The 27,417-nt window shown below is 49.0% G+C and overlaps 1 protein-coding gene across 4 annotated transcripts in view; it reads left to right on the top strand.

Annotated features, from left to right (window-relative positions):
• Positions 1-27,417, top strand: part of MED12 (mediator complex subunit 12) — a 142,608-nt gene that overhangs the window by 90,672 nt on the left and 24,519 nt on the right. For all 4 annotated transcript variants that reach the window (XM_077284995.1, XM_077284994.1, XM_077284993.1 and 1 more), the window contains exons 24-32: positions 13,245-13,346; positions 13,436-13,549; positions 15,413-15,576; positions 15,725-15,904; positions 17,698-17,769; positions 18,142-18,299; positions 18,382-18,543; positions 18,827-18,938; positions 27,002-27,091. In XM_077284995.1, coding sequence (XP_077141110.1) covers positions 13,245-13,346; positions 13,436-13,549; positions 15,413-15,576; positions 15,725-15,904; positions 17,698-17,769; positions 18,142-18,299; positions 18,382-18,543; positions 18,827-18,938; positions 27,002-27,091 — 1,154 coding nt within the window. The remainder of the gene's footprint in view (positions 1-13,244; positions 13,347-13,435; positions 13,550-15,412; positions 15,577-15,724; positions 15,905-17,697; positions 17,770-18,141; positions 18,300-18,381; positions 18,544-18,826; positions 18,939-27,001; positions 27,092-27,417) is intronic.

Here is a 27,417-nt window from a genome sequence, read left to right as displayed (position 1 = left end):
CCGGAGCTCAGGATATGGTCGATAGCCTTATTTCTGCTATTATTCAGACGCTTGATCTTAAGGAGGACGAGGCAACCTCTCAGGACGTCTCCGTTGCTTTTAAATGGATTAAACGTCTTTCTAGGGTTTTTCCTAATCACAAGGAGTTTGAAACACTACCTCTTCACACTGGAAAAACCCAGGTAAGCGTTTCCCTGGCAGGAAACGGCTAGACGTCTTATACCCTTTCCACTCTGACCTTGTCAGCAAGTGGTCCGAGTCTCCTAAGGTCGACCCGCCGGTGTCCAGACTATCTTCTCAGACGGTTTTGTCTATTCCGGACGCGGCTTCTCTTAAAGACCCCACGGACAGACAGATCGAGGCATTAGCCAAATCGGCGTTTGAGGCTTCTGGAGCCTCTCTCTGTCCTAGTTTCGCTTCTTCATGGGTAGCGAAAGCTGTGTCAGCCTGGGCCAAAACCCTGCGCAGAGACATTTTGGCCTCTGCTCCTGCTGAGGAACTGTCTGATTTAGCGGACCATATTTCTCTGGCAGGTAGATATCTCATGAATGCCTCCCTTGATGTGGCAGCCTGCTCGGCTAGGGCTAACAGTAACATTGTGGCCATTCGCCGGGTACTTTGGCTTAAAGCGTGGAACGCAGACCCTGCTTCCAAAAAATCCCTCACTGGTCTGCCCTTCCAGGGTTCTAGACTCTTCGGCATGCAGCTGGATCAAATGATCTCGGACGCTACAGGTGGTAAGAGTACCTCCTTACCCCAGTCCAAGCCTAAACGTGCCTTCAACAGGAGGGGCCCCCAGTTCTTTCGGTCCTTTACCTCCTCAGGAAACCCCAATCAGGACCGCTCTTCCTCACAAGGAGACCGGAGGACGCCTTCTTTCAGGCCTCCCCCACGCTGGAGAGCTAAGAGCCACCCCTCAAAGCCATCTGGATCTCGGGGCCTCAGGTTTGCTAATATATGACGGGTTGCCCCCACCTGGAAATCCTTCAAGGGTGGGAGGCCGACTTCTTCTGTTCTTGGAAGTTTGGCTATCTGTAGTCGACGATGCCTGGGTCAGGGAGATCGTCACTTCAGGCTACAAGATAGAATTTTCTTCGCCCCCAGGAAGACGTTTCCTGCTCTCTCGTCCTCCCAAACAGTCCTCCCATCTCTCAGGGCTTCTCCAGGCCGTCGATTCACTCCTCGCCTCAGGAGTCGTAGTTCCGGTTCCTTATCACGAGCGGTTTTCAGGTTTTTACTCGAACCTGTTCGTGGTCCCAAAGAAGGACTGCTCTCTCCGTCCAATTTTGGATCTCAAGCGTTTAAACCGCCATCTCAGGATTCGACACTTCAGGATGGAATCACTACGCTCGGTGGTCGAGTCCATGGAACCAGGAGAGTTTCTGTGTTCCGTGGACAATTTGGGATGCGTACCTCCACTTTCCGATTTACGTACAGCATCAGAGGTTTCTCCGGTTCGCGATCCAAGAACATCATTACCAGTTCACTGCTCTCCCCTTCGGGCTGGCGTCTGCTCCCAGGGTCTTTACGAAGGTCATGGCAGCGGTCATGGCCATTCTACGTTCAAAGGGTATTCTGGTAATCCCATACCTCGACGACCTCTTGATCAAGGGTTCGTCCCTTCGGGATTGCAGCCAGAGCCTCCAGCTTACTCTGGACACTCTCATTCGCCTCGGTTGGATAATCAACTACCAGAAGTCATCCTTGATTCCAACCCAACGTTTGGAATTCCTGGGCATGTTCCCGCGAAGTTCCTTTCTCTTCATCGGGGTGTCAGAGCACTAAAGGGCCCGAACCATACGTCCCTCCGCCTCGCCATGAGGGTTCTGGGGAAAATGGTCGCTTCCCCAATGCTCAGTTCCACTCTCGTCCCCTCCAGCTGGCCCTTCTAACTGCCTGGGACAGGAATCCGCTTTCCCTGGACCGTCCGTTTCGCCTCTCTTCCAAGGTTAAACAGTCCCTCTCTTGGTGGACGCTGTCCACCTCCATTCTGCGCGGGAGGTCATTTCTCCCTCCCCGCTGGCAGGTTATCACCACCGACGCCAGTCTCCAGGGTTGGGGAGCTGTCTTTCTCCACCTCACGGCCCAGAGCCGCTGGACTGTTCAAGACGCACATCTCCAGATCAACCTCTTGGAAATCAGAGCCATCTTCCTAGCCCTCGTCCGCTAGCAGTCCCTCCTCTCGGGAAAGCCGGTCCGCGTTCAGTCGGGCAACGCCACAGCCGTGGCCTAAATAAACCATCAGGGAGGGACTCGCAGCGGTCAAGTCATGACGGAAGTGGCAAAGATTCTGCATTGGGCGGAGAGCCACGTTCCCGCTCTCTCAGCCGTCCACATCCCAGGGGTGGACAATTGGGAAGCCAACTTTCTAAGTCGCCAAGGCATCGTGGCGGGCGAGTGGTCTCTCCTTCCCTCAATCTTCAGCCAGATTTGTCAGCGGTGGGGCGTCCCAGATGTCGACTTAATGGCCTCCCGGGCAAATCACAAGGTTCCCCAGTACATTTCCAGATCTCGGGATCCGATGGCCGTCGGATGCGACGCTCTCATGATCTCGTGGGCCCAGTTCCAGATGCCCTATCTGTTCCCACCCCTCCCTTTGATCCCGAAGATCGTCAAAAAGATCAAGTCGGAAGGGGTCCCCGTGCTCTTGGTAGCTCCAGAATGGCCTCGCAGGGCCTGGTACGCGGAACTGGTGAACATGCTATCGGACGTTCCATGGAGGCTACCGGATTTACCAGACCTTCTTTCGCAGAGGCCCCTCTTCCACCCGAATTCTCGGTCTCTGAATTTAATGGTATGGCCGTTGAGGCCGCGGTCCTGAAGGACGCGGGTTTTTCTCACAGCGTCATCCAGACTATGATAAGGGCGAGAAAACCGGCTTCCTCGCGTATCTACCACAGATGTTGGAAGGCCTTTTTCCGATGGTGCGAGGTCAACGGTCTGTTTCATATGACCTTTTCCCTTCCATCCCTTCTCAGTTTTCTTCCAGCGGGTCTCGATTCGGGACTTTCCCTTAGCACCTTGAAGGGTCAGATTTCCGCTCTATCCATCCTTTTTCAAAGAGACATAGCCTCCCTTCCTCAGGTGAGGACCTTTATTCAGGGGGTCTCGCATATAGCTCCCCCTTATCACCCTCCTGTCGAGCCTTGGGATCTCAACCTCGTGTTAGACGCTCTCCAGCGTGCGCCTTTTGAACCTATTCAGGACATTTCCTTCTCGCTTCGGTCTTGGAAGGTAGCCTTCTTGGTCGCCATCACCTCGATTAGGAGAGTCTCTGAACTGGCAGCGTTGTCCTGTCGCTCCCTCTTTCTAGTCCTGCACCAGGACAAGGTGGTTCTTCGACCGGTTCCTGCCATCTTACCGAAGGTAGTCTCAGCCTTTCACATCAATGAGGACATCGTCCTCCCTTCTTTGTGCCCTTCCCCGGTTCATCCCTTGGAGAAATCCCTTCACAAGTTGGATGTGGTCAGGGCTATCTGGATCTATCTTGCCAGAACTGCTTCCTTTCGTCAGGCCGATTCTCTGTTCATCGTCTCGGAAGGTCGTCGAAAGGGGCTCCCCGCCTCCAAGTCCACAATTGCTTGTTGGATCCGTTCGGCGGTTCTGGAGGCATACCGTGTCCAAGACAAGCGGCCTCCTTCGGGGGTGAGGGCTCACTCTACCCGGGCTGTGGGAGCTTCCTGGGCAGTTCGTCACCAAGCTTCGGCCTCGCAGGTTTGCAAGGCCGCAACGTGGTCATCCATTCACACCTTTGTAAAATTCTACAAGGTGCATACTCAGGCTTCTGCGGATGCGAGCCTGGGTAGGAAGATACTGCAGGTGGCGGTTTCTCACCAGCTGACCTAACTCCTCTTTTTCTGCGGAATATCCCTAGGGACTGCTTTTGGACGTCCCATGGTTACCTGTGTCCCCCAATGAAGCGAGAAAGAAAGAGGGATTTTTGGTTCTTACCGTAAAATCTCTTTCTTGGAGCCTTCATTGGGGGACACAGCACCCTCCCTTTAAGTTGTACCATGTTGGCCGACATGCCGTTGTTGTGGGTTGGTACATAGGTTGAGTTTGATATTACTTGTTCCTACTACTGCTTTTGCACCAACTGAGTTGCCTGGTGCCTGTCGGAGGGTGTATACTGCGGGGGAGGAGCTACTTCTTCTTTATTTGCATAGTGTCAGCCTCCTAGCGACAGCAGCATACACCCATGGTTACCTGTGTCCCCCAATGAAGGCTCCAAGAAAGAGATTTTACGGTAAGAACCAAAAATCCCTCTTTTCCAGGAGTCCATGAATCACTTGAGGAATCTATGGTTTCTTTTTCTGAGAAATACCTGCAGACCTTCTTAACCCCTCCCTGAATTTGCTGAAATTGGAAACTACTAAGCTATTGGATACTGCCCTAAGTCTTGAAGAACTTGCAATGGCACTAAGCTCGATGGCCGATAATTAATCCCATGAGATAGACAGACTACCGGTGGAGATATTTAAGCAATGTAACAGCATTTTGTTACATCCATGAGTAACTGTTTTTAATACTACTTTAGAAGATGGTAGACTGCCTCCTTCTATGAACGAAGCCATTATTGTGGTTATTCCAAAACAAGATAGGATTCCGGGAGCTCAGTATCTGTGTGGTCCAATTTCATCGTTCACGATAGACGTCAAAATATTAGCCAAAGTCTTGGAAAATCGCCTCTCCAGGGTCATCACCTCCATTATACATTCAGATCAAATGAGATTCATGCCAAATAAACACCAGGGAATATTAAATGCCTGTCCTTTAGCTTGCATTTACCTTCAGATGACTGTTGTGTTGAGGCAGTGCAATCGCTTGATACAGCCAAAGTGTTTGACAGTGTAGACTTGGAGTATCTATGGGCTGTGCTACCAAATATCGGTTTCAGTAAGGATTCAATTCCTGGGTTCAGTTGCTGTATTCGGCTCTGATGGCCAGGGTAATGGCGCTGAAAATTTCCGCCATGGTGAAGGGCATTCAAAGTGGTTCATTAAACTAAAAAGTCGCCCTATATGCTGTTATTTCTTAGTGACTGGCCAAATTAATTGAAGGAAGCAATCACCATAATAAATCCGTTTGGAACCATCTGTCATGTTTTTCAATTAACTGGGACAATTTCTCTCTGATGACCTTGGACTTTAAGCCACCTGAACATGAAGGTTTATCAGGTCAAATAAAAGTAGTGACGTCATTTAAGTACCTAGGAATTCAGATGAGCAAAAAAAAATAGTAGAATATGAAACATTAAACATTCCACCAATTAAAGCCTGGTTCCAACAAAATAACAAATGTCTGTGATTGGCTCTCCCAATCTAATGAAAATGATTCCTTTGCTGCAAACCCTTTCTTACCCAACGCCTCAATTTTGCTGCCTCTGCGTATCTTTCACAAGATACCAGCATCTGCCCCCCTACTGTCATTGCAGGTTCAACTGTAACGGCTAGATGCAGTTGAAAGCAATGACGAGACAGAGCGTCATACTTCCTCTCCCATCATACCCCCTCTGTGTCTTTCGTCACTGACGCAGACACTGACAGCAGGCGCAATGATGTCTCTATGTGGCGACAGAGCAGTGAGGGAGCGACGAGGAGAGGCGAGTATTGTGTTTTGTTTTTTGTTTGTTTTTTATAGAGAGTGCATTATACTTTATAGAGGCTTATGATGAGTGCATTATACTATATACAGGTGCTTTTAACAAAATTACAATATCAAAAAGTTAATTAATTTCAGTTCTTCAATACAAAAAGTGAAACTCGTATATTATATAGTCATTACAAACAGAGTGATCTATTTCAAGTGTTCATTTCTGTTAATGTTGATGATTATGACTTAGAGCCAATAAAACCCCCAAAAGTCATTATCTCAGTAAATTAGAATTTTTGATAACACCAGCTTGAAAAAGGATTTTAAAATCCGAAATGTTGGCCTACTGAAATGTACATTATGTTCAGTAAATGCACTCAATACTTGGTCGGTGCTGCTTTTGCATCAATTACTGCATCAATGTGGCATGGCATGGAGGCGATCAGCCTGTGGCACTACTGAGGTGTTATGGAAGCCCAGGTTGATTTGATAGCAGCCTTCAGCTCATCTGCATTTTGGGTCTGGTGTGTCTCATCTTCCTCTTGATTATACCCCATAGATTCTAGGATGCGTCTTCATAGTTGTAATCAGTGTTGGGGTATGTTGAGTATTTGATTGCAAAAATTTCTGCATCTCTTGGCAGGAAAACGCAGCTTCAAAACTTTTACAATTTATGGTCGTTTTTTTTCAGTGCTTTCAATGGGTGAAAAACGCAGGGCAAAAACGCAGATAATTGCCATGCTGCGGATTATTTTCTCCACCAAATCTGCAAGACCAAAAATACCTAATGTGTGCATGATACTTCAGGTTGCTTTAGATTTTGTCATAAATCAGAGCAGAAAAAAATCCTCAACAAAAACTCACCAAATCTGAATTTGGACACCAAAAACCAAAACACTTTCTTTCTCCTTCGCCTCATTGGGGGACACAGACCGTGGGTGTATGCTGTTGCCACTAGGAGGCTGACACTAAGTGATACAAAGAAAGTTCTCTCCTCCCCTGCAGTATACACCCTCCTGCTGGCTTTCAGCTAACCAGTTCTTGCTTAGTGTCTGTAGGAGGCACACGGACGGGTCTGCTATTCAGACCCAAAACTCTTTAGTATTTTATTTTTACCTTTTTACATTTTTGATTTTAGATTTTATTTTTTCCACGGACGAATGGGGAGACGGATCCTTTCAAGGTTTCCGATCTCCCCGAACCATCAACAGGCGAGCACGGAGAGTGTCGCCTCTCTGTATCCTCTCCTGCGACATGGGATGCCAAGCCTGGGCTGATTCCTAGGGGCGACGGGTCCCTTCAAGGGCACCGTTCTCCCCGCAACCTGAACGGACGAGCACATGGAGTGTCGCCTCCACGTATCCTCTTCCCCAGCCAGGCCTATTGCCGGACAACTGGCCCTGTCCACCCGAGGACTAAACTCCGTGGATGTACAGAGGCCCCTCTCTATGACGTCTGAGCAGCCCCCACTGTCCCACCACTGTAAAATCGGATGGCACAAGGAGGCGGACGGTTCCTCTCCACCTCCCTAACAAAGGGATGGTCGATTGAGGCTTACACCTTTATCTCTGCACCGTCCACGCTACAAAACCCGACTTGCAGTCATCCGCGGCGGCTCCATGCCGGGACGCGCACCGATGGCGAGTGGATCCAGCCAGCGATGGGCCTCTGCAGCGGGATATTCACATGCTCACAGGCAGTCTCAGGCTTCCCTGTGGCCCACCTCCCTAAGGTAACACTCCAGCCAGCTGCAAAAATTTAGCCCCTGGCTTCGGACGAATGTATAGGCCGCAGACGAATGGGGCGACGGATCCTTTCAAGGTTCCGATCTCCCCGAACCATCAACAGGCGAGTACGTGGAGTGTCGCCTCTCCGTGTCCTCTCCTGCAACATGGGATGCCAGGCCTGGCGTGATTCTTAGGGGCGACGAGTCCCTTTAAGGGCACCGATCTCACCCGGAAGCCGCGCCCGCTCTATTGCGCGCTAAGGCGCTTTTCTGGCGCTTCTCGCCTGCCACGGGAACGCTCAATTATCGAGGCTCCGCCTACATCGTGTCTGTGGCTCCGCCCCCCAAATTGGCGCTTCTCGCTCTCGGCGAGATTTTACCTTCTCTGCAACTCCCAGTGGCCATCTTGGTCCACCCGGCCTTTTCACACAGGGGGCGACGTTTTTTTGCATTAAAGGTTCACAACGACTCTACATCGTACCCGGGTAAGGAAGTACCTGACCAGTATGCCCTGGTCTTAAAGGCACTTCACCAGTATGCCCTGGTCTTAAAGGCACATGACCAGCATGCCCTGGTCTTGCGCACATGACCAGTATGCCCTGATCTTAAAGGCACATGACCAGCATGCCCTGGTCTTAAAGGCACATGAACAGTATGCCCTCCTCTTAAAGGCACAAGATCAGTATTCCCTGGTCTTAAAGGTGCATGACCAGTATTCCCTGGTCTTAAAGGCACATGACCAGTATTCTCTGGCCTTAAGGGCACATGATCAATCCGAAGCCGGTCACCCTAAATGAGCTTAGGAGCCCTCCGCCGCTGATCCCAGTTTATCCCAGAGTACCTAGTCTCCCTCAGTGGACTTTGTCACTAACCGCAATCCATGGTTTCTCTGACCAAGACATTGAATCCCTCCGTGAACCCTCTGTAGCTCAGAGTGTTTGCAGGACCGATATACCTGGTCCCTCTCTTACATGGGAGCCGTCGGCTAGCAGGGGCCGCAAATAGTCTAAAAACGTACAGGGGTCTGGAAACGTACATGCATCTAGAAATCAGAAGTTTCATTTCCTGATCTCTCCCCAATGATTTGCTGAGAGCAAGGCTCTGAATATGGATTGGATATTGCCTTGGATTGCCAGAGCCTCAGAAAAGGATGGACTCGCCTATTTATATCATCAACCAAATTGACGAGCGATTCACTGGACAGAAGCCTCTACGTGGGATGCCATACCTGACGGCCCTTTAAAGGGCACCGATCTCCCCACACCATCAACAGACGAGCACATGGAGTGTCGCTTCCATGTATCCTCTCCTGCATTCAGGCCTAACGCCAGACAACCTGCCCTGTCCACCTTGGGACCTCAACTCTGGGGATGTACAGAGGCACCCCTTTTTGGCGTCTGAGCACCTCCCTTTGCATCACCACTATTTAGCGGACGATTCCTCTCCACTTCCCTGTTAAGAGGATGGTGGTTCGAGAGTTCCTAATTTTATACTCTGCACGACGATGGCAAGAGATGTTTTTTTCCTGACTTGCTGGATGCAGCCCCGCATTCTGCCACTTGGCAGACTAACCGGGTAGAATTTCTTGTGGTATACCTACCAATATCCCTGCCCGATGTATCATCAATTAAAATACCACGGACAGTCAGATAGCAAATCTGGTTTGTTCTGTCTTGCAGCTTCGAGTTCACCACTCTTCCCTTCCTTAGCCGCCACATGAGTTGCTTGAGCAATAGTCTCCTGGTCGGAGACCTTAACTACTTCGATTCACACAAGTAACCTTTACCCGAAGACTGTACAGCTGGCCAATCAAATCTTCTGAGCGGGAGACTAACAAGGGATCGTATCTTTTCTACTGACCCAACCAGCAGTGGAAGGGTTGTCCAGGACAGTCTAGATCTAGGGGATCTTGGTTCCAAAAAGGGGGAATGAAAAGTAACACCAATCCTGGACCTCAAACTTCTAACAACCTTTGTCAGGGTCCTCCTTTTTCGGATGGAGTTCCTTCGCTCAGCCATTACTTCAACAGAAAAAGGTGGAGTTTCTGGCATCCATCGACATTCGGGATTCTTACCCTCACATTCCTATTTTTCCCCTCTACAATAATCCCTTCGCCTTTCCATTCGCGAACAGCATTTTCAAGTCACGACCATGCCCTTCGGCCTGGCTACCGCACCCAGAGTGTTCGCAAGGGTCATGGGGGTTGTCATGTTCCTCTTGCACCCTAGAAGCATGGTCGTTCTGCCCTATTTGGTCGACTTTCTAGCCGCTCTTCCAGGACTATGCTGAGTCGTCTATATCACTTGCGATACCCTCTCACCTGGGCTGGCAGCTAAACTTAGACAAGTTTTTCCTCATTTCTAGCCCAGCAGATCCTTTTTGAGGATGATCATTCACAAGAACGATGGTAATTTTCTCTCGTGTCAAGGTCGTGGTCCTTCAATAGGAAGCTTGTGCACTTGATCAATCATCCCCTCAGTTCATTCGATTCGCTAGGACTGTTCTGAGGAAAAATGGTGACGACAATGGAAGCAGTTTCCTTCACTTGTTTTCAGCAAGTCCATCAGGTTTTCAAAGGGGTAGTCTCTGAGCTCCTTCCTCATCCAGGGCCTTCTCCTGGTCCAATAGTTATTAGTGAATACTATTGCCAGTCTTCTCCCGATCATTGCTCTGGGAATCTGAACGGTATGGCTAATCCTACAGCAGGTCCACTGCCTTCAGGCGGTCACCCCATCCGTCTTCAATTGGATAATGCCACGGCTGTGCCATACGTCAATCATCTAGCAGGTACCCACTGTCAAGCGCCATGTGCGAGGTACCTCACACTCTCTGATGGGCCGAGATCTATCATTCGGTGATCTCGGCAGTACATATCCCTGGAGTAGAACACGGGGCGGCAGACATATTCAGCAGTCAGGGTTTCTCCTCATGTGAGTGGGAACTTCACCCGGAAGTCTTCCATCAGATCTGCCTTCACTGGAGTACTCCAGATGTAGGTCAGATGGCGTCCAAACTGAACGCCAATGTACTCGAGTTCATGGTTCGGCCTCGAGATCCAAGAGCCATTGCAGTGCATGCTCTGTTCTTCCATGGTACCAATTTCCATAACCCCGCTTCCACTACTTCCGAGACCTTTTTGGAAGCAGGAAGGGCCCCAGTGCTCCTGGGCACCCGCACTGACCATGCCAGGATTTCTCGCTTGCGATAATAGTATTTTTCCGTCTTATTGCTACAAAACTGCATATATGGACTTCTTCGCAAGGAGTCTTCACCTGTGGTTCTTCCCTACCGCTTACCGTTAGATCTGTGGGACCTTAATGGTCCTGGGGATCTTACAGTAGACTCCTTTTTTGATCCGTGCAGACTTTACTATCCGGGAAGGTCGCCCTCTTTTTTCTCTGCGTTTTTGTCATTCTGATGAGTCTTCAGAGCTTGCTGCTCTGTTCTTTCAGACTTTTTTCCTTATTACCATCAAGGCAAGGTTGCCCTCAGGCCATCCCCTTCCCTTGTTACCAAGGTGGTATTGTATTCCCACTGTTACAGGGGCATCGTCCTTCTCTCATCTCTTTAGGCTCCAGTCCCAAAAAAACGGAATGGGTTCTCCATAATCTGGACGAAGTGAGTGCTCCGAGTAGGTACGTATCGAGGACGACGTCCTTCCAAAGGTTGGACACTTTATTTGGGCTTCCCGATGGCAAGAAGAAGGCTTCCTGACGGTCACAGGAAGGGTTTAGCCGTTTCATCAGACATGCTAGCCTGGTGGATTCGTTTCACCATCCAGGAGTCCTTCTGTGCTAGATGTCAGCCTATCTCCCCGTCTGGGGGCTCTAGGCACCAGACGTCGGCAAGCACGGCTGCAAGCTTGCAGACTCATCCAGTCCGCATGCATTCTTGAAGCACTATAATTCCCACACTTCCACAGATGGGAGTCTGGGCAGGCGGACTCTGCAGGCCACAGTGGCGCACTTGTAAGTAGCGGTTACACAGGGCCTGAACTATTGTTGTCCCCACCCAGGGACTGCTTTGGGACGTTCCATGGTCTGTGTCCCCCAATGAGGCGAAGGAGAGAAATAGGGATTCTTGTGTACTCGCCGTAAAATCCTTTTCTCCGAGCCATTCATTGGGGCACACAGCTCCCACCCTGTTATTAGCTTGTTCTTGTATTTATAATTTGACATGTGATACTCTCATATATAATCTGAAATGCTATACGCTCATATGTTGTTATTGATCTCCTACTGCTTTTGCACCGAAACTGGTTAACTGAGAGCCAGCAGGAGGGTGTATACTGTAGGGGAGGAGCTAACTTTTTTTTGTATCACTTAATGTCGGCCTCCTAGTGGCAGCAGCATACACCCACGGTCTGTGTCCCCCAATGAATGACTCGGAGAAAAGGATTTTACGGTGAGTACACAAAAATCCCTATATCCTTTCCCTGAGCAAAACCTTAGCTATGTTTCTGAATTTAATATCTCCTTAGTGGAGAGGAGAAGCAAAATAATAAACAAAAACTACATTTTATTGAGTTTAAGGATTGCATACACGTAAGGGCTGTTCCATTGTAAAGATTTTTTAGCGTTTGGAAGGAAAGTAGATAAGACTGCCCTCGGGGAATTATAACTCTGAAGACTTCCACATAAGTAAAGATCCTTTTATTTAGTGATACTATATGCAGTCCTCTTTTTTTGTTATAGGATAAATGGTGTGTGTATAAAGCCCCCGTCTCACATAGCGAGATCGCTAGCGAGATGGCTGCTGAGTCACAAGTTTTGTGACGCAACAGCGACCTCAGTAGCGATCTCGCTATGTTTGACATGTACCAGCGACCAGGCCCCTGCTGTGAGATCGCTGGTCGTGTCGGAATGGCCTGGACCTTTTTTTGGTCGTTGAGGTCCCGCTGACATCGCTGAATCGGTGTGTGTGACACAGATTCAGCGATGTCTTCGCTGGTAACCAGGGTAAACATCGGGTTACTAAGCGCAGGGCCGCGCTTAGTAACCCGATGTTTACCCTGGTTACCATCGTAAATGTAAAAAATAACAAACAGTACATACTCACCATCTGATGTCCGTCAGGTCCCTTGCCGTCCGCTTCCTGCTCTGACTGAGTGCCGCCGTACAGTGAGAGCAGAGCGCAGCGGTGACGTCACCGCTGCGCTCTGCTCTCACTGTACGGCGGCACTCAGTCAGAGCGGGAAGCAGACGGCAAGGGACCTGACGGACATCAGATGGTGAGTATGTACTGTATGTTTTTTTTGGTAACCAGGGTAAATATCGGGTTACTAAGCGCGGCCCTGCACTTAGTAACCCGATGTTTACCCTGGTTACCCGGGTGCTGCAGGGGGACTTCGGCATCGTTGAAGACAGTTTCAACGATGCCGAAGTCGTTCCCCTGATCGTTGGTCGCTGGAGAGAGCTGTCTGTGTGACAGCTCCCCAGCGACCACACAACGACTTACCAACGATCACGGCCAGGTCGTATCGCTGGTCGTGATCGTTGGTAAATCGTTTTGTGAGACGGTACCTTAAGAGTCCTGATTGTTCTTTCCTCCAGCTCCTTCGGACAGGCACCCAGGTTTTTCTTTGATGCAATTTGTTCTCTTTAGTTTGATTAGTTGCAAAATCTTTAAAAAAAATGTGGCGCGGACCTGCGGAGGTTTCTCCTGTGCACACTTACACAAGCGCTGTGCAGTTTTCTGCGTTGAGTGGGAAGTGTAATGAGTGGCAGATTGAGCATATGATGAAAGGTGTTGTAGCATTACACATGCCCTTAATTGCTTTACCATTGTTTGCACTTGATAAGGATGATGCTATACACTGGCCCACAGTTTATTTCGTGAACATGTTGGATACAAATGTTTTCTCCGCACTTCGTCTGCCGCCCGTTCTGTTTTGCTCATGTAACATCTGAGCTGGTTTTCTTTGCAGCTTGTAGTGAGCAGGATTCTGAGTCTGGAGCGCGTCTCACTTGCCGTATTCTGCTTCATCTGTTTAGGACGCCTCAGCTGAATCCTTATGAACCAGACAGCAGTAAGTTAACGGTGTAAATGGTTGATTAGTATGTAGTAGTAAAAAGCAAATCATTTGGTTTTCATCATTGTTTTTTTTTTTTTTTTCAGATAAAGCAACATTTGGGATTCGCTCCTCTTGTGACCGCCATCTTCTAGCAGCATCTCAGAATCGCATAGTACCAGGAGCACTTTTTGCTGTTCTCAAGGCAATATTTATGCTGGGTCAGTTGAACATATATATATATTTTTTAAAACAAAGAGAGGAAAAGGAGAACGGCACTAGATCTAACGGCAGAAGATATATAATGCCAAGTCCAATTTCCAATGAAAGGGTGGTGCTTTACACGCTCATTGTGATGCTCAACATCATGTAGCAATCCATTAGCAGCATATAGAAGGAGAGATATAGCACTCACCGAGTTGTGTATTACACGACTTGGTGAGTGCCACATCTCTCCTTTCTTTATATATGCTGCTTTTATTGTAATGTTAACATGTAAATCGTGAAAGATTGCATGTTACATGCTCTTAAAGGGAACCTGTTAGATGGATCAACCCTCCTAAGCCGTCTATATGGACTTGTAGGTCATAGGAAGCTGAATAAAATGATACCTTGATAGCTGTGATCTGATGTCTTATTCCAGAGAAATCCACATTTTTCTTAATATGTAAATGAGCTGTTAGGGTCTATGGGCCAGACACAGATCTCCCAAAGAATCTGCCTCCAGAGATTAGTTTCAATGAAAGGGGTCATTACCAGTGTAAGACATGTAATGACTGACAGCCTGCTCTCCTGATCTACATTTCTCACACTGGCAACGCCCACTTTCATTTAAAATATTCTGTGGAGGCGGAGTCTCATGGAGATCTTTTTCACACCCATAGATTTTAACAGCTCATTTACATATTAAGAAAAATGTGGATTTTTCTGAAATAAGAAATCGGGTTGCAGTTATCAAGATATCATTTTATTCAGCTTCTTATTACCTACATGTTCATCTAGACGGCTTAGGAGGGTTGATCCTACTGACTGATTCCCTTTAAAGCAGGTGTTTGGGACCTTAGAATTATATAACCGCTATGAAAAAGTGTAATGGAGGCTCCTGTTAATGAAACCTGATTAACTTTCCCTAGTGCACAACAATGCATCATCAGTCTTTTCAGTGTAAGGCAAGATTCAGACCTCATTGATGTTTTTGTTCATGACTTCATTGGGGGCTTCTCTGGTAAACTACGTTATTGTGTCTGGCAAAAAGACCGCACTGGAAAGAAGCTCAAAACGAGTCCTTATTTTCTATGTTTTAGGCTCCATTTGAATAACTAAAGCCAATACCTGTCGAGGGCTGTTTTTTTTTTTTTTTAATGATTTCAGACTCAAACCTCGACAGTCACGGGCCCGGACATAATGTCCTCCAAACTGTGCCTCAGAAAAGCACCAGGCTCTGCTTCCTATTACTTCATTACTTTTAACTGGGTTCTTCAATTAATTTCTTCTTTGCTCCTGTTTTCTCTCCTCATTTCTCCAGCAGCAGAGTTATGTGATCTCTTTCGTTGTATACTTTTAAAATGTTTATAGGGGTTGCCCTGGACTTTTACATTGATAGTTTATGCTTAGGACAGACTGTCTATATCTGAGTGGCAGGGATGCGACCCCCAACAATCTTGACGGCGGCAGCTGGATGTGCTCAGTTGCAGAGTTGTTTATCACAGCTCTGTTAACTATATAATGGCTGCGGCTGGGTACTGCATGTCCGCCTTATTTTGATTCAAATAAGGATGAATGTGCAGTACTTAGTCCCTTCCACTAAACGAACAGAGCTCTGCTGTGCAGCTCTGCAACGGAGCACAACCGGCTGCCACCGGCACTGGGCATAGCTGATCGCGGGGGTGCCGAATGTCGCACCCTCACCAACCAGCTATTGATAACCTATCATAAGGATAGGCCTTTAATGTAAAAGTCCCAGACATCCCCTTTAAAGTACTGCATGAGAATCAGTGCTAGCAGGTATGTAATACAGTGTGTACTACGCTACAGATTGCTAGCACTATAACAATTTCCACGTCTCTGTACATTGTGTCTTCCAGGTGATGCAGAGCTGCAAGGCTCCGGCTTCTCATTACCTGCCGGTACTGAAGATATTACAGATGAAGAGTTGGCATCGAACAGGCCAGGTGGGCGATCTGTATCCATAGAGACTGCAAGCTTGGATGTATATGCCAAGTATGTTCTGCGCAGCATCTGCCAACAGGTGAGCCTTTGTTCGCATGTTACATAATGTACACTTGTACCGTGCGCTGAGAGAAGAACCCTGGTGTTCTCTACTTATTTGTTTTGTGCACTGCATTTGTCATTCTACTTACGTGTGCGTTTTCTTCCCTGATTGCGGCATTTTTCAGGAATGGGTAGGAGAGAGATGTGTTCGCTCCCTGTGTGAAGACTCCATTGATCTCCAGGACCCTGTTCTCAGCAGCGCTCAGGCTCAGCGGCTCATGCAGCTGATTTGTTATCCACACAGACTAAGCGATGCAGAGCAAGGGGACAACCCTCAGAGACAGCGCATCAAACACATCCTACAGGTAGCGTCAAGGATCAAGAACATCCACTGACAAAAGTTCACTTCTGAAATCTGCTGTTTGTGGTTTGTTAGAAAATAAGAAAATGAAAGCAGACGCTGAATTCATTGCCTTCTGAAATGCCATTAGTGTTTTGTTTTTTTCTAAAAGGCCTCCCTATGCGTTCTTGCATGTTAAAACAAAACCTTATGCAATAGCATTTGACACCTTGTTGCATTTGGGCTGGTTACAAATTGGGATCCACATATACACTTCGGTCCACAAGTGATGCACTTAAGATGTGACGTGATGGTGCATTTTACAGCAGGCTTTTTTTTCTCTCTCTCTCTTTTGTCATTGCATCTAGTAATAGTATTTTACATGTTATATTACTTCTGACATATACCGTAGTACTGTGCAAAAGTTTTAGACAGGTGTGGGAAAATATATATTGGACCTTGTCACCCTTCTGACTTTTTGGCATTCTTTTGTCCTTTTATTCGCAGATACCTACAAGCTTACATTGCTAACTCCCGCAATTTGGGATGATTTATTTTATTCCTCCCCTCTGCCCCAGTTTCTTTCTGACTTTTGTAAAGGTACCTTCACACGAAACGACATCGCTAGCGATCCGTGACGTTGCAGCGTCCTGGCTAGCGATATCGTTTCGTTTGACACGCAGCAGCGATCAGGATCCTGCTGTGATGTCGCTGAATAAAGTCCAGAACTTTATTTGGTTGTCCGATCGCTGTGTATCGTTGTGTTTGAAAGCAAAAGCAACGATACCAGCGATGTTTTACACTGGTAACCAGGGTAAACATCGGGTTACCAAGCGCAGGGCCGCGCTTAGTAACCCGATGTTTACCCTGGTTACCAGCGTAAAAGTAAAAAAAACAAACAGTACATGCTCACCTGCGCGTCCCCCAGCGTCTGCTTCCTGACACTTACTGAGCGCCGGCCCTAAAGTGAAAGTGAAAGCACAGCGGTGACGTCACCGCTGTGCTGTTAGGGCCGGAGCTCAGTCAGTGTCAGGAAGCAGACGCTGGGGGACGCGCAGGTGAGCATGTACTGTTTGTTTTTTTTACTTTTACGCTGGTAACCAGGGTAAACATCGGGTTACTAAGCGCGGCTCTGCGCTTAGCAACCCGATGTTTACCCTGGTTACCCGGGGACCTCGGCATCGTTGGTCGCTGGAGAGCGGTCTGTGTGACAGCTCTCCAGCAATCAAACAGCGACGCTGCAGCGATCGGCATCGTTGTCACTATCGCTGCAGCGTCGCTTCGTGTGAAGGTACCTTAAGGTTGTATATTTTGTCTTGCATATTGCTTTTCTCTTATCTGTAATAACAAAAAAACAGCAACACAAAAGCATTGTTCCGCTTAAGTAGGGTCTTTGCTTTCGATGGAGAGCAGAGCCCACTACTCTATTAGCATTGTGAATTGACCAAATGTTCATGAAGAAGGCACAGACTGAGAAACATACACTTCCATCTTGGGTGTCATTCTTGCACTAGAATGGTGGGTCCACTGTAATAGTTTCTGTGGGATTTCTCCTATCTATGCCATGCAGCTTACTGGGTAGTGTAAGGTACTTCCAGTAAGAGAACAAGGTCGGAGGAATCCTTCCAACGATGGATCCATCTTTTTCTCACTCATGCGACTTACCAGCTCAGTGGGTGAATGAATGGATCTTTTTAATTAGAATTCTTACAGGTTATTACACCTTTCTAGACTGTTTGACACAAATTCTACTCTACATAGATTTTCACCTGTACCATGAATTATTAAATGTTAATTCTCATGATTTCCACCCAATAGAGCCTGGATCAATGGACAATGCGCCAGTCTGCACTGGAGCTTCAGCTGATGATCAAACAGACATCGAACAATGTAAGAGAAGTAAAGTTGTATAGTTTTTCGTTTTCTTTGACAATGTTATTTTTGCTCACATTTTATAAAAGTACAAAAATTGTACAAGCTGACTTTTGCAGTACAAGGTATGCATTGAATGTAATGTTGTATCATTTAGCTCCTGATAATTAAGGGGGGAAGATGGATAAACTTATGGCTTCTGTAGTGTCAAAAATGGCTGACTTTTTTACATCGTTTATATCGTTTATTATTCATGCACACTATACAGAAACTAAATACTTGTACGACCCTGTTTTGTTATACCATGTTTAATAAAATAAAAATGTTATGGTTAAAAAAAAAAAAATGGCTGACTTTTGAATGTTTTTTTTTTTTTCCATTATTTTATAGGAGATGAATTCTCTCCTGGAAAATATTGCAAAAGCTACAATTGAAGTGTTTCAGCAATCAGCGGAGAATGTCTGTGCACCCCCTGCAAACAATGCAGCACCTAGCAATGCCCCAAGTACCAATGCTACTCCCAATGCCAAGTCTAAGCCTGTGCTCAGGTAAATGCGGACGGGCGCTGCGTCTAACCTTGGCTTGTCATGGCAGCTGTATTAATCTCAGGCTTCTGTCTTGTCGTTCCAGTGCTCTGGAGAGGTCTGGTGTGTGGCTCGTAGCTCCTCTGATTGCCAAGCTGCCGACATCAGTCCAAGGGCATGTACTGAAAGCCGCTGGAGAGGAACTGGAGAAAGGACAACATCTTGGATCCTCTTCTCGTAAGGAGCGAGACCGCCAAAAGCAGAAAAGGTCAGTGCAAATAAAAATTAATTTATGTGGCAAGTACACTAATAAGTTGAAGAAGGCAGCAGAGTGATAATTATAATCCATTATCTAAGGCCTAAGTCTACTGCCATCTTCCATTAAAGCACATTTATTTGTGGGTAAATTATTTTAATTTCAATTCTAACTTATGTCAGATACCTGATTTTCACTCTACATTTTTCTAGGCCATATTTCAGCAAAGGCATGGATGCTAACAATGAGACCTGTTGTAATAAAATGTTGCATTTTTCTCCTTCTTTCCTGGCAGTATGTCTCTTCTCAGTCAGCAGCCATTTTTGTCATTGGTGTTAACCTGTTTGAAGGGACAAGATGAGCAGAGGGAGGGACTGCTGACGTCTTTGTACGGTCAGGTGCAGCAGGTAAGGGGTCGTGATACTGCAGTCTCCTGCAATTTCCTGGTGACCGATCATTTGTTGTATGATCTGTATTTCTCTATCGCCTCTCATTGGGAGACACAGGAACCATGGGGTGTATGCTGCTGCCATTAGGAAGCTGACACTATGCAAATAAAAAAGTTAGCTCCTCCTCTGTAGTGTACACCCCACCGACAGGAAGTAGGATATTCAGTTTAGCTTAGTGTCAGTAGGAGGTGGACACGGGTCTTTCATTAGACCCTTATCTACCTCAATGTGCGTCGTTCCTTTTCAGATTTTCCGGAGGGATACAGGGTGAACAGTCACACCTGTAATCCCACAATACGGACTATGAGTACGGCGTGTACTGCCACCCCGTATCCTCATAGATCCCACAGCAGGACCAAGATCCTAGCACACAAGCCTGCTTAGAAGTCCGGTCCTAGCTTCGTCCCCCACCCACTCGCCCACCAGAGCCTGTCGGTTGGAGGAGACGAGGACGTCCATCCCTGGACGTCTGATATTTTCCCCGGATTGAGGTTAGTAAGGACGGCGTGGGATGTTTTAGGTGAGTATCCCTTCATACCCTACCCTCAAAGTGCCTCTGGGTCCCTCCTCAGTTCCGGGATGGTCGTTTAGGGGTCCCTTGGGATTTTTTTCCAGGCTGCCTTGGCCTGGTCGGCGTTTTCCCGTCTCTTTCAATTGTGTATTGGCCGCCGGGGACACGTGGGGCGGGGTTGTCGCTCCGTTTGCATGGCGGCCGCGCTGCTTCCTTCGGCGGCCGCGCTGTTCTTTGGCGCAGTGGCCTTGCAGGCGACCGCGCTGCCTTTTCCCCCCGGCCGCACTGTTTCTGTCCCAGCGCAGCGGCCTTACAGGTAGCTGCGCTGCTTTCCTCTTGCGGCCGCAGATCCCTTTCTGACGGCGCGGCTGCCTCGCAGGCAGCCGCAGCGCTTTCTCCGACCTCACTGTGCCTCTTGTCGCGATGGCCGCGCCGCTTTTCCCAGCGTCCACGCTTCTCCCACCGCTGCGGCTCTTTCCGGCGGCCGCTGGCCTCAAATTTAGGCCTCGTCTTCTACCGGGGCCTACTTCCGGCGCCGCGACTCCTCCCACTTTCTTTCCCTCGGGTGGGCTTTTCTCCCGCCCGACAATCATCGATGAGCTCCGCCCACCGGTGCCATCTTGGCGCGCCTGGCGGTTAGCCCTGCCCACCACTCCCCGTGCACCAGGAACGTTTTCTTCGCAGCTTATGACCGCAAATTTCTGGCGTCCTCGCATCTCTTCTCTGCTGTTCTTCAGGCCTGCAGTTTCGGACAAGAGGGTGCCCCAGATGTGACTGCCTGTTCTCCTAGGGGCTATCGTTCCTGAGGAGCATCTTCCAAGCCGTGCAGCCTTCCATCTGGAAACCGCAGCGCCTGCCGTGAGTAAGCTCTGCACCGCAGACTGACACTCTCCCCTCTAACCTTCTGATATTTTCCTCAGGGGCCCGTTCGGTCTAATTTTAAGGGAGGTCGCTCCCATCCTCCTACTTTTTCCTGTGCCTTAGTGAAACACTTTCCGTGTCCCTCTTGTATCCGCAAGCTTCCCTCAGGCAGGCCTGCAGCAACCCACATTATGCTCACCGCCCACGACCCCCCCTGCTGCTCCGCCTCAGAGCGAAGTCCCCACCCCAGGCTGGGCCTCCTCTCTGTCTCTATCAGCGGATCTCACCTGGGTGTCCCAGACCCTTGTGTCCGTGCTCGATCGGTTGCCCCTGCAGACTTCCGTAGTAGCCAGCGGGTCGCAAGAAGCTCCGTCCGAGACTTCCAATACAGGCCGCGAAAGATCCAGACAGGAATGCCGGTCTGAGTTCTCTTCTCGGTCCATCTCGCCCCACGGCCCTTCTCTGTGGTCGACTTCCCCCTGGTCCTTCACCCCCAGAGTCAGACGAGGCTTTCTCTGATGCGCCTTCGGAGGATAAGTTGGGGCCGGATTCGAGCCAAATCGCTAGCATAAGGGATATGGTTCAAAGCCTCATTGGAGCGACCAATCAGACCTGTGGCATCAAAGATTTCTCTACGGAACCCGCAGATCAGGCGGTTTCGTGTAGACGGTCTAAACTACCTCCCAAGGTATTCGCTCCTCATCCTGAATTCGAGGAGCTTCTGGCCAGAGAAAGAGAGAATCCGACCAGACGTTTTCAAAGAGGCAAGTGTTTTGGAGTCTCATATCTCTTTCCTCCGGATCTCATCGCCAACTGGAATGAGAGCCGATGGAGAACGACCTTTCCCTCTGTGGATCCGCCGGCTGCTAGACTTGCCACCAACACAGTTCTCACGCTGTCCGGTGGGGCGGCTCTGAAAGATTCCATCGATAGGATCGTAGAATCCCTCGCGAAGTCGGCTTTCGAAGCTGCCGTATCATCCCTATGCCCGGCCTTTGCTTCCACTTGGGTTTTGAGGTCTGTATCCGAAGGGGCTAAACAACTCCGTTGGGGCATTCAAGCCGGAGCTCCACCAGACCGGCTGGTGGAACTTGCCACCCAGATTACTCACGCCGGGGTATAATTTGTTCCCTGCAGGTTGCTTCTTCTGCTGCTCAGGCGCCCAGTAATGTTGTTGCCTGCCGTCGCACCGTTTGGCTCAAGAGTCATCAAAGAAGTCCCTTACGAGCCTGCCTTTTTCAAGGATCACGTCTTTTCGGTGCCAAGCTGGACCAAATTATTAAGGACGCCGCTGGCGGCACCAGTTCCCTTCTCCAGACCTCGCCTCCCTCTCCTTAGGCGGCAACTTTGGTCTTTTCGGCCTTTTTCATCTTTTCGTGGCATCAGATTCCTCTTCGCAACAGCAGAGGCCACAGGCACATTAAGAGAAGAAGGCATCCTTCGGATTCACTCCTCCTGGCGTTCCCGCTACTTCTAAGGTGGAGTCTCCAGGTCTAGGACTGGAAGATCCACCTAGGCATGACTCACGACTAGACCCCAGCCCGTTTCCCAGGCTGGGCAGCCGTCTCCTCTTCCTCAGGGACGTCTGGGTCTCCTCAGTAGAGGACGCATGGGTCAGGGAACTTGTATCCTCTGGATACAAAATAGATTCATTTCACGGCCCGGGATCGTTTCCTCGAATCCCGACCTCCAAGAGACCCCGCTCTAGTCCCGGGTTTTCTTTACTGCCATTGTTTCCCTCCTTAAATCCGCGGTAATCGTTCCTGCCCTAGAACAGGAACGGTTCACAGGCTTCTCTTCGAATCTCTTTGTACCGAAAAAGGGCCGACAAGGTTCGTCCCAGTCTGGATCTCAAATTGCTGAACAAGAAGTTTCGTCTGAGACACTTCAGGATGGAATCCCCTCGTTCAGTAATCGCTTCCATGGAGGCTCAGGATTTCGGTTTCAGGCTCCCGAAAGTCTATCCATCTTCCCCGACACTCTAGCCGTTGCGGGTGGCTCGTCAACAGGAAGAAGTCCCGTCTTGTTCTTTCTCAGCGCCTCGTATTTCTGGGCATGTTCTTCGACGCTTGTCGGACCAGAGTCTTCCTTCCCGAAGACAAGATATCCCTCCTTCGTCGGGAAGTTCGCTTGCTCCAGGGTTCTCGGCTTCCCTCCTTTCCGATGGGCCATGAAGGTCCTGGGGAGGTTGGTTGCAACATCGGAAGCGATTTCCCTTCGCCCATTTCATTCAAGACTTCTTCAGCAGGCTATTCTATCACAGGGGGACAGGTCTGTCTTCTTCCTGCATCGTCCGATCCGGCTTTCTTCCCGGGTCAAACGGTTTCTCGACAGGTGGCTGAGGTCACTTCTCATATCCCTGAGCAGATCCTTCAGAGCAGATCCTTCCTTCCAGTTCTCTGGCAGGTGGTGACGACGGACGCCAGCCTGCGCGGGGCTTTGTCACCTGTTTTTTTCAGGGTTGTTGGTCGGCGCAGGAGTCCTCTCTGCCGATCAATGTCCTCGAGTTCCGGATCATCTTTCTGTCTTTTCTTCACTAGGTAAGGATTCTCAGGAGCCTGCCAATTCTAATCCAGACAGACAATGCCACAGCAGTGGCATATGTCAACCACCAGGGTTGGACTCGGAGTTCTCTGGCCTCAACCGAGGTTTCCAGGATCCTCCTTTGGGCAGAGGCAACGGTCCTGGTGAGATTCGCAGTGCATGTCCCCAGCGTGGACATTTAGGCCGCTGACGTCCTCAGCCACGAGGGCCTCGCGGCAGGGAAATGGTCCTTACTTCAGGAGGTCTCCCATCGGATTGCTCTTCGATGGGGGACTCTGGAAGTGGACCTCACGGCGTCCCGATTGAACGGGAAGGCCCCTCGGGTCGTCCCAAGGTCCCACGATCCTCTCGCAGTGGTGTTGTCGCTCTGGCCATTCCTTGGTCGCTGTTCGTGCTCCCCTATCGGTTCCCACCCCTTCCCTTGCTTTCCAAGCTGTTGGAAAAGATCAAGGCGGAAGGGGTGCCGGTCATTCTGATTGCCCCGGATTGGCCCAGGAGTTCTTGGTTTGCGGAGATCGTCATTCTTCTCGCGGACGCCCCCTGGCACCTTCCAGACAGACCCGATGTGCTGTCTCAAGGTCCGATCTGCCACCCGAATTATCGGTCGCTCAGTTTAACGGCGTGACTGTGGACACCACAGTTCTAAGAGCGTCCGGCCTTTCGGCCCGGATGATTCACACTATAATCCAGGCTAGGAAGCCTTCGTCTTCCAGGATCAACTATCGTACCTGGAAGGCTTACTTTCGTTGGTGTGAGTCCAACCGCTTTTCACATGTCCCTTTCAGGCTGGGGGCAGTTTTACCTGCCTTCCCTTTTGGCTTTTTTTCAAGCAGGACTGGATTCGGGCTTCGCTCTTAGTTCCCTAAAGAAACAGGTTTCTGTGCTCTTCTTCCCTTTCAGAAGACGTTATCATCTCAGCCACAGGTTAAGACCTTCCTTCAAGGAGTAGCCCACGCTGTCCCTCCGTACAGGGCCTCTGTGGATTCATGGGACTTAAAGCTTGTGCTGGACGTTCTTAGGGGTTCCCCCCTTTGAGCCTCTCAGGGAGTTTTCCCTGTCCTATCTCGGAAGGTGGCTTTTCTTGTGGCCATCACTTCGATCCGCCACGTTTCTGAGTTGGCAGCCATTTCTTGCCGACCTCCTTTATTGATTTTCCACCAGGACAAGGTGGTCCTCAGGCCTCCGCCTTCCTTCCTTCCCGAGGTGGTTTTCACCTTTCCACCTCAACGAGGACATCGTTCTACTTTCCTTTTTGTCCAGCTCCGACTCATCCTCTGGAGCGATCGTTGAACAGGCTGGACCTCGTCAGGGCAGTGAGGATCTCCCTGACTAGCACGGCCGCTTTCCGAAAGATGGATTCTCTTTTCGCCATCCCTAATGGCGCGCGTAGAGGCCTGCCGGCTTCCAAGGCGACTAATGCTCGCTGGATCAGAACGGCCATTTTGGAGGCTTACCGGGTCAAGAACAGAGTGCCCCCTCCTGGGATAAAGGCTCACTCTACCCGGGCAGTCGGCGCTTCCTGTGCGGTACGCCACAGGGCTTTGTTTTGCAAAGCGACAACCTGGTCTTCCATCCACACGTTCGCCAAATGTTACAAGGTCCATACCTATGCTATGGCGGAAGCCAGCCTGGGCAGAAGGATCCTGCAGGCAGCAGTGGTGAGTCCTCTGACCTGATGGAAGTCTGTTTTTCCCACCCCAGGGACTGTTTTGGGACGTCCCATGGTTCCTGTGTCCCCCAATGAGAGGCGATAGAGAAAACAGGATTTTTGGTTGCTTACCGTAAAATCTGTTTCTCGGAGCCTTCATTGGAGGACACAGCACCCTCCCAAGTTGAACAGCTCTGTTTATTGTGTTTAACTGTTAACGTTTGAGTTCTTTGAACACTCTTTGGGTGAGTGTTTGAAACTGTTAATCTGTGGAGCGCTACGGAATTTGTTGGCGCTATATAAATAAATATTATTATTATATTATTATTCTTTCTCTTTGACACGTTGCTTCTCCTACTGCTTTCTCACTAACTGAATATCCTACTTCCTGTTGGTGGGGTGTACACTGCAGAGGAGGAGCTAACTTTTTTATTTGCATAGTGTCAGCCTCCTAGTGGCAGCAGCATACACCCATGGTTCCTGTGTCCCCCAATGAAGGCTCCGAGAAACAGATTTTACGGTAAGCAACCAAAAATCCTGTTTTACAGCTTACTATGAAGCATCTCTTCACGTTGTGAATAACTTTGTTGCCTACCTCTGTGGGTGAGGAACAGATGTGTATAACACACTGGGAGTTGATCAGCGCAGGTCACACACTTAATTATCACAGGAACATATGTGGCATGTTTGCTTCAAAGAAATTAGACCTGGCTCGGACTGTCTAGCTCCTGGCCCTCCCAATGTAACACATCTACTGCCATTATGTTAACCTTTCATGAAGATGATGGCAGCAACAAATAGTTTGTTCCCATTCTCTTTTAGTGGTAAAATTGCAGAAACAGCAACTTCACAGTTTGCGTAATAAAATTCCTCTCCGTCCACATAAATGGATGGATATTTTTTATTTTGTATGGCTTTTGTCACCAGCTGCACTGACAAGATCTTTCCGCCAGAGCTTATAAGCACTGCTCTGGAGCGCACTGCTCTGGAGCGCACTGCTGCTGTGGTGCCACTGTGCTCATACAATGCCACACAGGCAAAACACCCATATAGCCGCATCAGAGAGCGCAGCGTGTGGGTCCGCAGCATTGCTCTGTTGCTGGGTCAAACAGTCAGTCAAGCTGGAGTGCACCTTCCTCCGAGCAAACAGGAAGCCTGAAGCAGAATGGACAATTCCTTTAACTGTCAGAATCCTACTAGAACAGCTCGGGTCACTCACATTTGCTGTCTGATGGAAAGAATCATATACACCAGTGTTCTTATGGCATCTGTTGGGTCCTCTTCATCTATATAATTTAATTTATGCTGTGAAGAACAGAGCTGTAGACTACGCTAATAAATGTCGGGGGGATCCAGTAAAAGGAAAAAAAATGTATCCCAGCAGTTTGTCTGACCAGTGTAAAGGTACCTTCACACTAAGCGACTTTGCAGCGAGAACGATGACGATCCGTGACGTTGCAGCGTCCTGGATAGCGATCTCGTTGTGTTTGACACGCAGCAGCGATCTGGATCCCGCTGTGATATCGCTGGTCGGAGCTTGAAGTCCAGAACTTTATTTCGTCGCTGCTCACCCGCTGTCCATCGCTGGATCGGTGTGTGTGACTCCGATCCAGCGATGTGTTCACTTGTAACCAGGGTAAATATCGGGTTACTAAGCGCAGGGCTGCGCTTAGTAACCCCATATTTACCCTGGTTACCATTGCAAATGTAAAAAAAACCCACTACATACTCACCTTCTGATGTCTGTCACGTCCCCCGCCAGCGGCTTCCCTGCACTGAATGTGTCAGCGCCGGCCGTAAAGCAGAGCACAGCGGTGACGTCACCGCTGCTGCCGGCGCTGACACATTCAGTCAGTGCAGGAAGCTCTCGGCAGCAGCGCGTAACCCTGTGGACGCCGGGGGACGTGACAGACATCAGAAGGTGAGTATGTAGTGTTTTTTTTTTACTTTTACAATGGTAACCAGGGTAAATATCGGGTTACTAAGCGCGGCCCTGCACTTAGTAAGCCGATGATTACCCGGGTGCTGCAGGGGGACTTCGGCATCGTTGAAGACAGTTTCAAGGATGCCGAAGTCGTTACCCTGATCGTTGGTCGCTGGAGAGAGCTGTCTGTGTGACAGCTCCCCAGCGACCTAAACAGCGACGCTGCAGCGATCGGCTCGTTGTCTATATCGCTGCAGCGTCGCTGAGTGTGACGGTACCTTAAGAGTCTTGTCTATCATGGCATCCTCCCAACGTATGCATCAGATGGAGGGCTCTAACCCAGCATGTGAGCAGAGCCTACCCGGCTTAACCCTTCTAACCATCATTTACTAGCTTCTTGTAAGAACCCTGGTGTTGTCTGGTACACTGCTATACAGACACATTCATAAATACTTTTGGGACTTCGTCAGACTGTTAATTTCTAAGCAATTGGTTAATTTGCAGAATTTTAAAAAATGATCTCTTTTACTCAGATTGTAAGTAACTGGCGGGATGATCAGTACCAAGACGACTGTAAAACTCCTCAGCTTCTCCATGATGTATTGAAGCTCCGATTGAACTTGGTGAGTAGATGTACTAGGATATGTAGTGTCAGTAACATAGAAAACGTTAACGTCTTTAGTGTTTCTGATGGTGTCCTCTATTAGACTTCTTCCCATCTTCTAATGTCTTGTCTTATCCTGGTGTTATGCTATGACATTTTGTTTGATCTGTAGTCTAAACCATGAGATCCAGGACTGGGGTGAATGAGGCAGGGTTGTAGTTCCTGCGCAGCTGCTGCTCGGGAGCATTGCTGTGCGGGGACTATCTGTTGAGGAGCTGCAGCGGTCATACAATACTGCGGCTTTTTTTTTTATTGTGAGATTTGTTGAAATCTTTGCAGCTGAAC

The sequence above is a fragment of the Ranitomeya variabilis genome, chromosome 2 (genome assembly GCF_051348905.1).
Source record: "Ranitomeya variabilis isolate aRanVar5 chromosome 2, aRanVar5.hap1, whole genome shotgun sequence".
NCBI lineage: Eukaryota > Metazoa > Chordata > Amphibia > Anura > Dendrobatidae > Ranitomeya > Ranitomeya variabilis.
This window is presented reverse-complemented; position numbering and strand designations above follow the sequence as displayed.